Source organism: Bos javanicus, chromosome 17 (assembly GCF_032452875.1).
Source record: "Bos javanicus breed banteng chromosome 17, ARS-OSU_banteng_1.0, whole genome shotgun sequence".
NCBI lineage: Eukaryota > Metazoa > Chordata > Mammalia > Artiodactyla > Bovidae > Bos > Bos javanicus.
This window is the reverse complement of record NC_083884.1, coordinates 73,008,039-73,024,018: the sequence shown is the minus strand read 5'-3', so window position 1 is coordinate 73,024,018 and position 15,980 is coordinate 73,008,039. Positions and strand designations below refer to the sequence as shown.

Genomic DNA, 15,980 nt, shown 5'->3' with positions numbered 1-15,980 from the left:
GCTCAGAACCCTCATCTGCTGTTCCCAACTTCAGAACCGTCAAGGCTGGCATCTGTGAATTGTCTTTTCCTGTGAGAACTGCTCTCATTTCCTGGTTCTGTGTGTGGAGTAACTTCATGTTGTAGCCTGGACGGACTGTGATCTTGGGTCCCCTGGAGAACGTTGAGTGTCGTGTCAGCAGGCTGTCACCCCGTCAGACGGCCTCCCCACTTCGTGGACCGCAGTTTTTCGCTCACATGTCCGTCTCCAAAGCTTCCAGCGCTCTGCTTTGGGCCCGCGCACCAGCCACTCAGGTCAGCCTGAGGCCTGGGCAGTGTTCGGTGGTCCCAGCTCAGGTGTTGACGCTGGTGCTGCTGTGGGTCCGCCCCACCCCACACAGCTCAGAGGTGAGCACAGGCTTTCCGGGGTTCATTCCATGACCGCCTGTCTGTAGCCCTCTGCTCTCTGCCGTCTGTCTCACACAGGATCCAGTGGGGCCCTTTCTGTGCGGTCCCTCTGGCCATGAAGTTGGGGTGGCCCTCAGAGCCACTTCTCCTGCACAGCTCCATGTCTGGGGCCACGCCTGGGGCAGGGCCTAGAGAAGAGAGAAGCAGACACCATCGGGGAGTCAGACCCGGACTCTTCAGAATCCGGGGTCATGGTGGATGTTTGACGCTCTCTCTGTGCCGTGTATTACGTTTTTAGCTCAGTCCAGGACTCAGACTTTTCCCTGCACTGAAGTTAGTTCCTCTCCAAGTCTTAGCCACCCCTGCCTCGCAGCCCTGCAGCCCAACCCAGCCTGAAGGCAGTGCCCCAGGACGCAAACACAGAAGCAGGAAGCTTGTCCCCACTCAGCTCAGCTCTCCAAGTTCCTGCCTGCCTCCAAAGTCTGTCTGCCGTCCTTCACTTCTTGGAGCTTCAGTTCAGTTTAGTTCAGTCACTGAGTCGTGTCCGACTCTTTGCGACCCCATGAATCGCAGCACGCCAGGCCTCCCTGTCCATCACCAACTCCCAGAAGTCACTCAAACTCAGGTCCATCAAGTCAGTGATGCCATCAGCCATCTTATCCTCTGTCGTCCCCTTCTCCTTCTGCCCCCAATCCCTCCCAGCATCAGAGTCTTTTCCAATGAGTCAACTCTTCACATGAGGTAGCCAAAGTACTGGAGTTTCAGCTTTAGCATCATTCCTTCCAAAGAACACCCAGGGCTGATCTCCTTTAGAATGGACTGGTTGGATGTCCTTGCAGTCCAAGGGACTCTCAAGAGTCTTCTCCAACACCACAGTTCAAAAGCATCAATTCCTCGGCACTTATCTTTCTTCACAGTCCAACTCTCACATCCATACGTGACCACTGGAAAAACCATAGCCTTGACTAGACGGACCTTTGTTGGCAAAGTAATGTCTCTGCTTTTCAATATGCTATCTAGGTTGGTCATAACTTTTCTTCCAAGGAGTAAGCGTCTTTTAATTTCATGGCTGCAGTCACTATCTGCAGTGATTTTGGAGCCCAAAAAAATAAAGTCTGACACTGTTTTCACTGTTTCCCCGTCTATTTCCCATGAAGTGATGGGACTGGATGCCATGATCTTTGTTTTCTGAATGTTGAGCTTTAAGCCAACTTTTTCACTCTCCACTCTCACTTTCATCAAGAGGCTTTTGAGTTCTCTTCACTTTCTGCCATAAGGGTGGTGTCATCTGCATATCTGAGGTTATTGATATTTCTCCCGGCAATCTTGATTCCAGCTTGTGCTTCTTCCAGCCCAGCGTTTCTCGTGATGTACTCTGCATAGAAGTTAAATAAGCAGGGTGACAATATACAGCCTTGACATACTCCTTTTCCTATTTGGAACCAGTCTGTTGTTCCATGTCCAGTTCTAACTGTTGCTTCCTGACCTGCATACAGATGTCTCAAGAGGCAGGTCAGGTGGTCTGGCATTCCCATCTCTTGCAGAATTTTCCACAGTTTATTGTGATCCACACAGTCAAAGGCCTTGGCATAGTCAATAAAGCAGAAATAGATGTTTTTCTGGAACTCTTTTGCTTTTTTGATGATCCAGTGGATGTTGGCAATTTGGTCTCTGGTTCCTCTGCCTTTTCTAAAACCAGCTTGAACAACTGGAAGTTCGCGGTTCACGTATTGCTGAAGCCTGGCTTGGAGAATTTTGAGCATTACTTTACTAGTGTGTGAGATGAGTGCAATTGTGTGGTAGTTTGAGCATTCTTTGGCATTGCCTTTCTTTGGGATTGGAATGAAAACTGACCTTTTCCAGTCCTTTGGCCACTGCTGAGTTTTCCAAATTTGCTGGCATATTGCGTGCAGCACTTTCACAGCATCATCTTTCAGGATTTGAAATAGCTCAACTGGAATTCCATCACCTCCACTAGCTTTGTTCGTAGTGATGCTTTCTAAGGCCCACTTGACTTCACATTCCAGGATGTCTGGCTCTAGGTCAGTGATCACACCATTGTGATTATCTGGGTCGTGAAGATCTTTTTTGTACAGTTCTTCTGTGTATTCTTGCCACCTCTTCTTAATATCTTCTGCTTCTGTTAGGTCCATACCATTTCTGTCCTTTATCGAGCCCATCTTTGCATGAAATGTTCCCTTGGTATCTCTAACTTTCTTGAAGAGATCTCTAGTCTTTCCCATTCTGTTGTTTTCCTCTATTTCTTTGCATTGATTGCTGAGGAAGGCTTTCTTATTTCTTCTTGCTATTCTTTGGAACTCTGCATTCAGATGCTTATATCTTTCCTTTTCTCCTTTGCTTTTTGCTTCTCTTCTTTTCACTGGAGAAGGAAATGGCCACCCACTCCAGTATTCTTGCCTGGAGAATACTATAGACGGAGGACCTTGGTGGTCTACAGTCCACAGGTCGCAAAGAGTCGGACACGACTGAGCGACTTCACTTTCACTTTCTCTTTTTTTCACAGCTATATGTAAGGCCTCCCCAGACAACCATTTTGCTTTTTTGCGTTTCTTTTCCATGGGGATGGTCTTGATCCCTGTCTCCTGTACAGTGTCACAAACCTCAGTCCATAGTTCATCAGGCACTCTATCTGTCAGATCTAGTCCCTTAAATCTATTTCTCACTTCCACTGTGTAATCATAAGGGATTTGATTTAGGTCATACCTGAATGGTCTAGTGGTTTTTCCCTACTTTCTTCAATTTAAGTCTGAATTTGGCAATAAGGAGTTCATGATCTGAGCCACAGTCAGCTCCTGGTCTTGTTTTTGTTGACTGTATAGAGCTTCTCCATCTTTGGCTGTAAAGAATATAATCAGTCTGATTTCGGTGTTGACCATCTGGTGATGTCCATGTATAGAGTCTTCTCTTGTGTTGTTGGAAGAGGGTGTTTGCTATGACCAATGCATTTTCTTGGCAAAACTGTTAGCGTTTGCCCTGCTTCATCCTGTATTCCAAGGCCAAATTTGCCTTTTACTCCAGGTGTTTCTTGACTTCCTACTTTTGCATTCCAGTCCCCTATAATGAAAAGGACATCTTTTTTGGGTGTTAGTTCTAAAAGGTCTTGTAGGTCTTCATAGAACTGTTCAACTTTAGCTTCTTCAGCGTTACTGGTTGGGGCATAGACTTGGATTACTGTGATATTGAATGGTTTGCCTTGGAAACGAACAGAGGTTGACCCCACATCCGAGGTCAGGGGCGGTGGCCGGGAGGAGCAAACTCACCTCCAAGGAGCGGTGGCTGCGCGGGCCCAGGAGGGCCTAGAGGAGCTACTCCAGGTCCCACGCTCTGGGAGCTTATGGTGATCGCTAATGATGTTTTGCCTGGAGGTTTTCTTTGCAGTTGGCCAAAGAGAGAGGCGACAGTCAGCATTGAGCCCACTCCATCCGGCCAGAACCAGAGCCACTGGGGCGGCGTTAGTCCCAGGTGGGAGCGCCTCTCCTCACCTTCAAGGCCATTCCCCTGTCTCCGTGCGTGCATTGTCTGTTACTGTCTTTTGCCCAGTTTTCTATCTGGCATTTAGCTCTACCTTCGTTTTGAAGACTTCCACGTGTTTTAAAGATACTTTAGGTTTTTAGCTCTTTTGATGTGCAACAGTTAAACGATTCATGGTTAAGTCTTTTATCTTCTTAGTTGGGACTGTAGTGGAGTTTTCTCTGATGGCATGCTGTTTGTGTCCAAGGAGCCTGTTGAGTTCTCGCTGCTGGTTTTCTTTGCTGCTGCCGTGCTGAAGTTGCCTTTGAATGTTTGAGTCTGCTTTATCCCTTTTTATCTTGGGCTCTCGATGTAAACCAGGACCTCACCGAGGCTGCGTGTCAGTGTGCTCCTTACCCTCTGAATTCAGAAGAGCTGCCCTGCTGTTCCCTCGACCTTGACCTTTACCCTGAGTCTGAGCCGAATGTCCTCTCTGGGTGCCTGTGGGTGCTTCAGGAGGTTCCTACAGGCCTGGGTGGACGGACAGGCCTGTCCTCCCGTGTCCCCCGGGAGGTGGTGGACGGGGAGCCTGTCCTTGTCCCCCATGATGGACGGAGCGTCTCCGCTGCAGCCCCAGCGCGCCCCCTGCCCCCAGCAGCCTCTCCCTGGCCGGGTCTCTCCGGATCTGAGTGGGCCGCGTTCCGTGTAGCTCAGGCCGTCTCGGGCCTCAGAGCCGCTCAGTGTTGTTGTCTGCCCCAGCCCTGCGCTCTGCTCGGTCCCTCCACACCTGTGGCCCCTGCAGGCCCCCTGCGGGGCCAGCCTCCTCGTCTGCTCGTGCTGTTGACGGGGCCCACCCAGGGCGCTCCGTGTGAACCGCCAAGGCCTCGTCTCGGGTCCTCGTGAATGACGCTCAGGCTGCGGTTTGGGCCTGAGGTGGCTGAGAGCTGCTGGGCAACGTCGGGCAGCCGTGGGCGCAGCTCCAGCTCTGGCTCAGCCTGATGGTCCCGCCTGCGCAGGGGCTGCTCCTGTGCAGTGACCTGCCCCCAAGCACCCTGGGCCCTGTCCTCCGCGGCCAGGGGTCAGCCGCAGGCTCCTGCCCCACACTGTGCCCACACGGGGCGGGGCTGGGGGGCCTGCAGAAGGCCAGGACCCCTGCACAGCATCACCCCCATGGCCTCCTCGTCTGGGGGCCTCCGGGGGCATGTGTCACAGTGGTGGAAGAGCCGTCAGATTCTCCCTTTTTAATTTTTGAAGGAATGTATCTCGCAGACCCAGGCCTGTGCTCTGTGGATTAGCTGTCGGACTCCTCTGCCCGCCGAGGGGGATAGTGACAAGCCAGGGGTGAGGCGGCCAGGCGGCTGGGTGCTCACGGCTCTGGGCGGCCCCCTGCCAGGAGATGGGATGATGTGATTATTCTCAATTAGATTAATAAAGAATAATTAGGCGTCATAAATCAAGTCATCACGGGGTATTGTCATGGGAAAAATATGTAGCTAGAATTAATTAGTTTTTAAATAAAGCGTTTACTTTAATTGCCTGAAACGATGGAGCCCTTAATTGCTGAGGCTTCGTCTTGGCCTGAGCGTCCGGCTGTTGTAACAGCAATGTGACGGGTTTGTTCCCCACGTCCTTCCGTTGGGAAACGGGGTGGGGGTGGGACCTGATTCATCTGCTGGAGCCAGCCCCGTGCAGGTTCTGGAAACTCCCGTCAGGCCGCGGCGATGGCAAGTGCGGACTGGGCCTCTGCTGGCGCTGCGTGTATGCGTGTGCCCGGGGGCCTGCATCGTGGGAGCCCTCGGCCCCGGCCCCGTGGCACTCTGATGGCTGTGTGCAGACTTCGGGGGACTGTCCTGGGGCCCAGCAGGACGGCCCCTCGGCCGCCCCAGGCTCTGCTCCCTGCTGTGCCCTCAACCTGGCTCAGGACCTGCGGCCAGACAGGTGGCCGTGGCCATGGCCACCAGCAGGACTGGGGCAGGGTGGTTGCAGGGGCTTGGAGGGGCCCTGGCAGCTCCTCCTTTGGGGGACCCGCAGGCCTTGCTCACGAGACACGTGCTCTGTGAGAGCGGCCCTCCCGGGCAGTGGCAGGATACCGGGCCTGCGTCTTGTCTGCACACCATAGGGGCATGCAGGGTCCAGGCTGGACAAGGCCATTGGCTGGCCCGTTGCTTGAGCAGGGGGGCCGGGGGCCCGAGCCCGCAGCCCTGTGAGGAACGGACCTGCACGCCTCTGACTGCACGGGGAGGGCTGGGTGGGAAGGGCCCCTGGGGGCGCAGAGGGCAGGGCGGGGGCTCCAGGCGAGGGGGGCCTGCTGTCTGGGGGACCCAGGGGCGCCCGTGCCGTCCTGAGGAGCCCACGGTCTTTCACGCCCCCTTCCGTCCACAGGCGAGCACATGGCAGCCCCCGTGCCCAACCCCCAGTTCGTCCTACGCGGTGCCCGCTCGGCTGTGCACGCGCTGCACTTCTGCCACGGAGCCCAGGGACACCCGCTGCTCCTCTCGGGGTGAGTGCCCCGCCCCGGCAGCCAGGAGCAGGTTGGGGAAGGGCCCACGCTGTCGCCCCCTCGACCGCCCTGCCTGGAAGTGGAGCGCGTCTCCTGGGCGCGTGTGGCCAGCCGTCCCCTGAGAGTTGCTGGCTGGAGCTCCTGCTCACCAGCCGAGTGGTGTCCCCCCAGCCCCCACCCCACACCCAGGCCTGACTGCAACCCATCCAAACCCCCAGACCTGAATCCAGCCCACCCCCCAACCCCCAGGCCTGACTGCAGGCCGCACCCTGACTCTTAGCCTGATTCCAGCCCCCCGACCCCCCCAAGTCTGACTCCAGCCCACCCTGACTCTCAGCCTGACTGCATCCCACCCCCCACCCCCAAGGCCGTCCCTGACCACGCTGTCTGAACAGGTCGCTGCGTGGGCTGGTGCACGTCTGGAGCCTGCAGACGCGGAGGCCACTCGCTGCCCTGGATGGCCACGGGGGCCAGTGTGTGACCTGGCTGCACACACTGCCCCAGGGACCCCAGCTGCTCAGGTGGGCCGCGGCGGTGCTGACTGGGGTGGGGGGAGGCTGCAGTGGACCTGGCCTGTGCATCCCAGGAGGGGCTGGGGGCTGGCAGCAGGGCAGGGGCCCGTGGAGGTGATGGGACGCGCCCAGGCTGGGCAGTCGGCCAGGAGGCGGCCATTGAGCGCTGGGGGGTGTGGGGCACTCTGGGGGCCTCCGCCTTCCCCTGGAGAGAGGCACGGTGCGGGTGGGGCAGGGCCAGGATGGGGGCCCCACTGCCAGAGTGACTGCTGTCTGGGGGCTCTCTGCTCTGTTCAGGGGTCACACCCCCAGATAGCTGAGACATCAGAGGGCTTTTCAGGGCACCCTCTGCCCTGGAACTCCCGGACAGGGCAGCTCTGGCCTCTGGACTTGAAACCTGGGCACCGTGGAGGCTGGTCCCCAGAAAACAAGGCCTCTAGGCCCCAGGGGGCTTCAAAGCACTTTTGTGCTGGACACAGGCCACTCGCGAGCCCTGGGGCGGCTGAGGCCGGGTGAGTCTAGGGCCATGCCCTGGCCGTATGCTTGTTCAGCCCCACAGGGCCTCGACCCGTCCCCTGAGCTGCACAGACGCGCCCCTTGCACATGGGCCTCACTCTCTCCGTGATGGTTGGAGTAGGGGCCGTGTCCGAGGGCCCCGCTGAGCCACCCCCACCTTCCTCCTGGGTGTTGAGTGGAGGTGTAGGCCTTTCCGGGCCCCCTGCTCCCCCAAGCACCCTGGGCTGTCCTGGGGGAGCCCCCACGGGAGGCGGGCCCCTTGGAGAGCCGGCCTGCGGACGCATGCGGGACGATTGTGGGGGTGCTGGCGTGCGTGCATGACAGCTGGCCGCGGTGCTCTGCCGGGCAGGATGCAGAACACGCAGGTGCTTGAGGGGCCAGGTGTGTGCCGCTGCAGTGGCGGCCGGGGCCCAGCTGTGTTTGCAAGTCCAGCCTCCTACACGGCCCTTGAAGGGAAGGTGCCCTTTCATGTTGGGCTGGAGGACAAAGCTGGGGCCCGGGCCGGCCTCACCAGGCCCCGCAGACACCCCCCCGGCCCGGCTCGCACACCCGAGGCCGCACCTGTGCCCGTGGGCGGCCCCTTTCGCCTGCTCTGGACCCCTGGGGTTCTCAGGTCGGACTGCTGAGGCAGGCTGTCGGGAGGAGACGCTCCACGTCCGCGCCTCGTCCTCCGGGGTGTGTGCGTGCTGCACGTGTCAGCGATGGCCCCTCCTCCTGGGCTCCTCGGATGGGAGACCTGAGGGCCAGCGAGGGGCCGCTGCAGGGACACAGGCTTGAGCTTTTGGAGCGTCAGTGCCAGACGGTGGGTGGGGTCCTCGGTGTCTGCTCCCCGTCTGCCTCGGACCTCAGGCCAGCACGTCTGGGCCGCAGGTGTAAGTGTGGCCTTTCTTAGCGCAGGAGCCGGGGCCCTCCCCATGAGGGGTCCCATGCCGTCCTGTGGCCTCCACCGGGAGGGTCACGGCCTGCCGCTTCCTTTTCTGGCAGCCAGGGCCGCGACCTGCAGCTGTGCGTGTGGGACCTGGCGGAAGGCAGGAACGCTGTGGTGGACGCCGTGCACCTGGAGAGCGTGGGCTTCTGCAGGGCCTCCGTCCTGGCCGAGGGCCCGCAGCGCTGGATGCTGGCAGTGCCTGGGAGGGGCAGTGACGAGGTGAGTGAGCCCCAAGCGGCTCTGGGGTCTCCGAGCAGCTGTGGCCGGCCGCCTGGGTGGCCCTGGTGTTGGGCTTGGGCAGGGGGCCCAGGTAGGCTGGGGTCTCCGTGAGGCCCTCAGGGCGTCAGGAGCAGAGCCAGGCCAGCAGGGGAGGCGGCCTTTCAGGTCAGAACTGGGCACCGACGTGAGGCCTTGGGCAGGGCTGGGACGCTGCTGGGGGACACGCACCAGGGTGGCGACTGCAGGACAGAGGGGACGTCAGAGAGCAGGGCCCCAGGGTCACTGTCGGGGGGCACAGGCTGAGCAGGGCCAGGTCAGCTGCGCCTGGGGGTGGGGCCTATGGGGATGGGGGTCGGGGGGGTTGGAGCCACATACCCGGGGGTGGCACCCCCTCCATCCCCCACCTTGTCCCTGCTCCCTGAGGGCCATTTGGCAGGCCGGGCTGGGCGGGCACTCAAGCCCTGCACCCGGGAAGTTTGGCCAGCGCCCAAGAGGAGCCGTGAATCTCAGAGCAGACCCAGCTCGTAAATAACGAGGCAGGAACAGGCGTCTGTTTGTTCGCCGAGGCGCTCAAATCTCCAATTAGGAGCTACATGTGCTTTTGTTGCCAATTTGCCAAAAACCTGTTAAAAGTTTTATTAATGTGAAGACAGAGGGCTCCACGCTCTCCCGCGGCAGCAGCGAGACGGTGCTGAGCCTCCTCCGTGCCTGCCCTTCCCGAGCAGGCGGCGGGGTCTGGGCCAGGGCCGGCCGCCTCCTGGGAGCGGGCCATTCCCCATGTTCCCGCCTGGACTCAGGCCACAGGCCCAGGGGCTCCCGATGTGACTAGGACGTGATCCCGCCCCGCCAGCCCAGCCGTCTGGGTGGCCACACTTGCCCAGACCAGACATCTTTCTGAAAGCAGAACGTGCCCTTGGATGCCAGGTGGGAGCAGCAGTGTGTAGGAGGCCCCCCGCACCCTTGACCACAGGGACCGTGGCCAAGAGCTCTCACGCCAGCACCACCCAACCCCTGGCCAGTCCCGTTGACATGCAGGCGCTAGGCCCCCGGGCCCCGCCCTTGGCCAGGGTGGGCCTGGATGTCTGAGGCCTGGGGGACCTCCCCCGAGAGGCCCCCGCGTCCTCCTGGTCTGCCCGGTCACGTCCGGGCCGCACCCTGGGCTTCTGCGTCCTCCCAGCGTCCTTCGTCCTGCTGGCGCCTGTCCTGAGCTCACGGCTGCTGTGGGGGCGCCTCGCGTTCCTAGCTCGTGGTGGGGCGGCCCTCTGGTGGCTCAGGTTCTTTGCCGCGTCTTTGGGGCAGTGAGGACAAGGTGTGCGGGGCGGAAGCTAGCCCTGCAGACACGACGGTGTGGAGGGCGTGTGTGCGCGCGTGTGGTGCTGGTGAGAGCGTCGCCCCCGCCCTGCACGTCGGCACCTCTGCTTCACCTCCGAGGGGTCCTGTGTTCCCAGCAGGTGTTCATCGTCTTGATGCCACAGCCCATCTGCACCACAGCCTCGCTGTCTGGAGACTTGGGCTGCCCATGTCCCCCCTGGCACACTGCCCGTGGTGCTTCGCCCACAGGGTGGCCACCAGGCAGGGCACCCAGGAGGGTCTGTGCTGGCGTGGGCAACTCTGAGCACAGGCTACACGCAGGCGGAGCAGCGGGCACTGGGCCCAGGACAGCCCAGAGGCTCCAGGCCGTCCGCATGTGAGGCCTAGCCAGGCGGGGGCGCCAGGAGGGCAGGGGCACCAGGCGCTGAGTCAACACGTCGGGCAGAGCCGCCCGCCCGGCCGGGAGGTCAACACGAGGGAGGCCCCAGGTGGCCGCTGGACAACGACACCTTCGAGGGCCCCGCCAGTGACCCGGGAGTGACGCGTGCATCCTGCGTGGCCTGGGACCCAGGGGGTCGTGCAGAGGCGCAAACAGGCCCACAGCACCAAGCTGAGCCTTGAGCCTCCTGTGCGTGCGGCCCAGACTCGACCTGGCTCCAGCCCAGACTCGCCTGTTCTCTTGCTGTCAGGTCCAAGTTCTGGAGCTGCCGTCCAAGACGTCAGTGAGCTGCCTGAAGCCCGAGGCGGGGGCCAGGCTGGGCATGCCCATGTGCCTGCAGCTCTGGCAGGTAAGGCCCCGTGCCTGGCCACGCCCCAGCCACGCCCCCGGGCGTGAGTCATGCCCGTTGGGGACGGTGTTCCTGGTCCCCCTCCTCCACCGCTGTGCCATCCCCAGCCTGCCCCGCTCCTGCTGCAAGGGTGCCTGCAGACCCCTCGGGCAGTGGGGTCAGCGGCAACCTCCCTGGGGAGCCACGTGCTGTCCTCTGGTCTGCGTGGGGCCGGTGGGGGCGGTGCTGGCCCACCGTGCAAGCCACGTGGCCTCTGACTGCGGGACGAGCTGCTTAGCTCTCCAGCCCGTGGGGGCTCAGCGCTGCCCGGTGGCCGTGTCCTCCTTGCTTGGCCGATCTTGATGACCATTCGCAGTCAGGAGGCATCTCCGAGGCTGTGGCGAGGGTGGGGGCAGCCTCGGTCACCGGGGCGTCAATGCTCCGGTGGCAGCGAGTGGACAGCCCAGGGCATGCCCTCCAGAGTCCAGGGGGTGTCCTTGCAGTCGCAGGCGCCACGGGGAGCAGGCCGCTGACCAGGGCCGCTCTCCTGTGCCACTGGGACCAGGGGAGCCGTCCAGCCCTGCAGGTAGATGCAGCCCCGCGGGGTGAATGGGCCTGTGCGCCCCACTCCTGGCCCTTCCTCACACTCGCTGCCCCCACAGCTTTTGAACTGAGAGCAGCTCTCGGGGGCGTGGGGCGGCGTGGGCCCCGAGACTCTCTTGGACAGTGAGGCTGTGGGTGCCGGGCTGGCGGGCTCGGGGGGGCGGGGTGCTCACAGGCCCCAGAGGGGACGCATCACATCCGCTCACTCTCCCTGGAGACGCCGTCAGCGTCGTTGCCTAATGGTGTAGGAATTCCACCAGAACCACGTGTAGAAACAGGATGTACAAACTCATCAAGGTGAGCGACGTGGCTGCCGGACACACCGAGCTGCGTTGGCTGATGTGGATCCAGCCCGGAGCCCCTGGCTCAGAGTCGGCCCTGGACGCATCTCCAGGCCTGGGGGCTTGGACTGCCTACCGCTGACAGATCCAAGTGTGGCGGGGGCCCTGACCAGTCGTCAGAGGCCTTCTTGTCCATCCCGCTCCTGAGAACGGATGGCCTGTGTTGTGAGGAGGATGGTCACATGGGAGGTCAGAGGTCATGCACACCCGACCTGGAGGCTGGCCCTCCAGCGCCCGCCCTTTGGCCAAGGGGCTCCCCAGGAACCTGGAGGTGCTGGGGCCCCTGTGGCCGGCACACCCAGAGGCTGGCGGGGATGCTGAGTGAGTAGGGTGGGCCTGCCCATGCGGTCTTTGGGCCGCGGGGACCCTGTGTGCATCGGGGGGGCCTAGGGGCCTCAGCGCAGGGGGTGGGCCCTGGACCAGGAGCTCTGGTGCCCCCGCCACCACGTGGGGCCTGGACGGGTCAGCAGCATGCAGCCCTCACTCAGCCGGGGCGCCCCAGCCCAGGAGCGGGGCAGCCCCCAGTGCAGGGGGAGTGTACGGGTGGGGGCAGCGGGGGGGCCAGGGCGGAGCCCCCGGGGGTTGGACCCAGGCCCAGCAGTCTTCACGGCCGCTTCCTTGGACTTTGCTCCTCTCTCCCGGGCGCTCCTGTGGTCATCAGAAAGCCAGGCACACAGGTCCTCCCATCCCTCCAGACCCCGGGTGGGCCCATGCGGGGCTCCCCACCCCCTTCTGTCCCTGGCATCCTTAGGTCACACCTGCGGTGCAGCCCCGGGCCCGCAGGAGGGCCATGTCCAGTGAGGCCCAGACTGCATCCAGCACCAGCCTCCCTCCTCGGGGCTTCGGCAACCCCGGGCCAGGCCCCCGCCGGCCGTCCAGGGCCCAGGGCGGCCGCTGAGCCCCTGGTCAGGGAAGTCCCGCAGCCCAGCTGAGGGGCGGGCATTCTCAGTCACCTCTGAGACCCGGGAGCTCAGCCAGCAGTCCCGGGGCAGCCGCTCCCAGTTGGTGCCAGGCTGGCCTGGGGTCCATACGCACCCCCACCCCTCGTGGCCGCTATGCAGCCTCTGACCCGCGCCCTCATCCATCACGTGGCGGGCGGGGCGCTGACTCCGCGGGCTTGATGGTCGGAGGCGGGGGGCTCGCGGCGACGTTGACAAAGTGCAGAAGGTTCATTTTTCATGGAGACGGGGCTCGTGGTTTTCTTTGGCTGGCTTGCCAGACAGGTGGCCGGCCCCGCCCAGGGGTGGCCGCGCATGTCAGCAGTGGGAAGGAGCCGGAGGGCCGGCGTGGCCCGTGTCCCCCGGTGCTGGTCCAGACTGCCTGTCAGGCACGCGAATCCAGCGGGGTGGCCGGCCCGTCCCCAGCCCCTTCTCCCCTGGCGCTGACACCCTGTTTTCCCCGCAGGCCGAGTCCAGCCCCCGCCCGCTGCTCCTGGCCGGTTACGAAGACGGCTCGCTGGCCCTGTGGGACATCTCCACGCGGAAGGTGTGCAGCCGTGTCGCCTGCCACTCGGAGCCCGTCATGGCCCTGGCCTTGGACCCGCGGAGGGCCAGGGGCGTGTCGGGCTCTGCGGAGAAGGTGCTGGCCGTCTGGAGCCTGGAGGGGCAGCAGGCACTGCAGGTCAGCGAGCCGGGCCGCGGGTTCATCCATCCTGCTCCGTGCTGGCGGTCTGATGGGCTGAAACAATATTTAGGCATGAAAAGGACTTGGTGCAGGCCCCTGGCTAATTAATCATCAGGGCCGGCGCGGGCAGGCAGCGGGCAAGGGGCCGCACTCCTGAGCCGCTCACAGGGCTTGGGTTTCTCTCGGGCCTTGGCCGACAGCGGTCACGTCTCGTCCATCTAGGGGAAAGGCATGTGGGATCCGCGCTGTGCAAGCCAGTTTGAAAACTCAGAGGAATTTGGTCAGTAAGGAACTGATTAATCAAAAAAAAAAGAACCAAACTGTACGTGGAGAAATCCCCCAGTGAGGCGCCTGTAGCCGTCTGCAAGCTGCCCGGCAGGGTGGGGGGCCTTGAGGCAAAGTGACCGGAGCCTTGCCCGCCCTCCATGGCTGCGCAGCCCCTGGGACCACGTCTGGGTGCCCAGTGCCCAGCCCTGTGGGGAGCCTGGGTGCACGCTGGCTTCTGGGTGGGGCGGGAGCCCCGGTTAGCCAGGAAGCCTCGGGAGGCTGAGACCTGTCCACAGCCGGTTCCGAGGGCCCAGGTGTGGGGAAGCAGGGCCCCGGGGGGAGCCGAGTGGGACACTGGCTGCGTCCTCTTGGGCTGTGTGGCCCGGGCTTCCCCGCAGACTGGAGGCCGCAGAAGAGGGTGTCTCTCAGACCCTCCACAGGGGGGCCTCGCCCAGGAGCCCAGACCCCCATGGCCAGGGAGCAGGTCCTGCCCCTGGGGAGGCGGGCCCGGGTAGAGATGGGGACAGGCCTCATGCCCGCAGGCATCGCCCCTCCTGGGGGCAGGACCGCGGGTCAGGGCTGCCAGGGTGGAGCCCCAGGTAGGAGCGGGGGGCTAAGGCTGGACTCCAGTGGCTGGGGAGGGCAATGGCTTCCGGAAAAGCGCCCCCTCAGGAGGCCTGCGCTGGAAGCAGAGCAAGTGGTCGTGGCTGCAGGTGGCGTCTGAGCCAGGTCCCGTGTGCCCGCAGACAGGGTGGCACCCTAGCTCCCCTGGCATCAGCCTGCCCCTGCATCCCTGCCTGTGCCGCGCTCACAGACCAGCACGGCAGCTGCCTGGCCTGTGTCCCAGCGAGCCCTCGGCCCCGTGCAGTGGGGCAGACCACCTCCCCACAGGGCACTCTGCTGTGGGGTGGGGCTTCCCCAGTCTCCAAGGCCTCGGAGTCCCAGACGTGGGTGGTGGGAGCCGACATCCCTGAGGTGGGCGGGGCCGTGCCGTGCTCACCTCACATTGAGGGTGGAGGGCCCCCAGGTGGACATCAGGGTGCCCTCTGCCTCTGCTCCTGCCTGGTGGGGCTGAGGCAGCCCCCCCAGTACCGTGGGCTCTGCGCCCCTTCCCAGTGTCGCCTGGACTTCAGCCCAAGTGGCTGAGGCCTGGGGACCAGGCGGCTCTCCGGAGGGCCCCGCCTGCTGCGGCGACCCCAGGCCCCCCGCCCCTCCTGTTGTCTTGGCCCAGGTCGGCCTGATCCGTCCTGCGTTGTGGGGGGAACAGTGACAGAGATTTAAGACTTAGAGCGCGTGCGGCACGTCCAGCACAGAACCGAGGTGCCGTCGCCAACAAACTGGGAACCCTGAGGAGAGGGAGGCAGGGAGGCTGCTGGGCCTCACTCAGCGCTGTCCCGGGGGCGCCTCTCCCCCTGGCCACTTGCTGCTGCCAGTCCCAGAGGCCTCGGGGGCCTGGGCACGCTGGTGTCCACGCGAGTCGCGGGCCCTCGGTGTTACCCTGGAGCCTCGTGAACAGAGATGTGCCTCGCCTCGCGGCCACGGCTCCAACGAGCCCAAATCAATCTCCGCGCAGGCAGGCAGGCAGGCCAGCACTGCAGACGCAGCTGGGGCTCCGCGCGGAGCGGAGCGAGGTAATGGGAACCAGATGGGCCCAGCACATTCCCAGCACCTGAGGTCACGCGCCAAGCAAGCCCTGGTGTCCGGGTCCTTCCCCAGGGTCCTGGTCCGGGCGGGCTCAGCGGGGCCCATGGTGCCCAGGCCCTGGGTCACCCTCGCCAGGACGCTGGGCGCCACCCACCTGGGGGTCCCAGCTCTGCCCCTCAGGCAGGCTCTGGGCCGCAGCCGCCCTCATACAGGTGGTGTGCAGACTGCCCTGCCTCCCTCCTCAGGCAGGTCCACATCCTTGAAGAGGCTGATTTATGCCAGTCAGGCGCGCTCCCACCATGCCTGGGCTGGTCGGCCAGGCGTCCCCTTGCTCCGCTGCTGGCCGCGGCCCGCCCGCCTACTCCCTGACCCTGCCAGGGGCACCCCACCGAAGCTGGCAGCGGGATACACAGGCCAGTGGGCGGGAGATGCTGCCCACACATCCAGGGACCAGGGACAGGGCCCTGCCCCCTTGACCATCCCTGGAGCCAGCAGGAAGGATGGCCCGTCTTCTCCAGCCCGGGCATTCCCAGCTTCCAGGAGGAGGAGGGAAGGTCTCCCCTGCCCCCTGGGTCCCTCCCAGGCAGTGATGCTGGCCTAGACGCACCCTGCTCCGCAGGGACCCCCTCTCGGTCCCCACTGTTAACAGCCCCCCAAAGCAGGCCACGTGGGTTCCAGTGCATCCACCGCTCTGATCCCAGGGCTAGAGCTCCCAGGAGAGACGGGCAGGTCCTTGCCCGTGAGAGCTGGGGCGCAGGCCTGCTGCGTGTGCTCTGCCTGCTCCCTCGGGGCCTTGCATGTGCAGCAGAGGAGCGGCTGCTCTGGTGCTGGGGCGCTGAGCCCCAAGCCTGAATTCCTGGGCAGGAGGGGCAGAGGGCGTGGGACACGCAGG

At 63.0% G+C, this 15,980-nt stretch overlaps 1 protein-coding gene across 6 annotated transcripts in view; it reads left to right on the top strand.

The window, feature by feature from the left end:
• GNB1L (G protein subunit beta 1 like) overlaps positions 1-15,980 on the top strand; it is a 31,777-nt gene that overhangs the window by 12,453 nt on the left and 3,344 nt on the right. For all 6 annotated transcript variants that reach the window (XR_009730515.1, XM_061385729.1, XM_061385730.1 and 3 more), the window contains 5 exons: positions 6,240-6,357; positions 6,753-6,878; positions 8,370-8,532; positions 10,533-10,631; positions 12,959-13,174. Coding sequence is in view for 5 of the 6 variants with exons in the window: in XM_061385729.1 (XP_061241713.1) it covers positions 6,240-6,357; positions 6,753-6,878; positions 8,370-8,532; positions 10,533-10,631; positions 12,959-13,174 (722 nt within the window). In the remaining variant the exon portion in view is untranslated. The remainder of the gene's footprint in view (positions 1-6,239; positions 6,358-6,752; positions 6,879-8,369; positions 8,533-10,532; positions 10,632-12,958; positions 13,175-15,980) is intronic.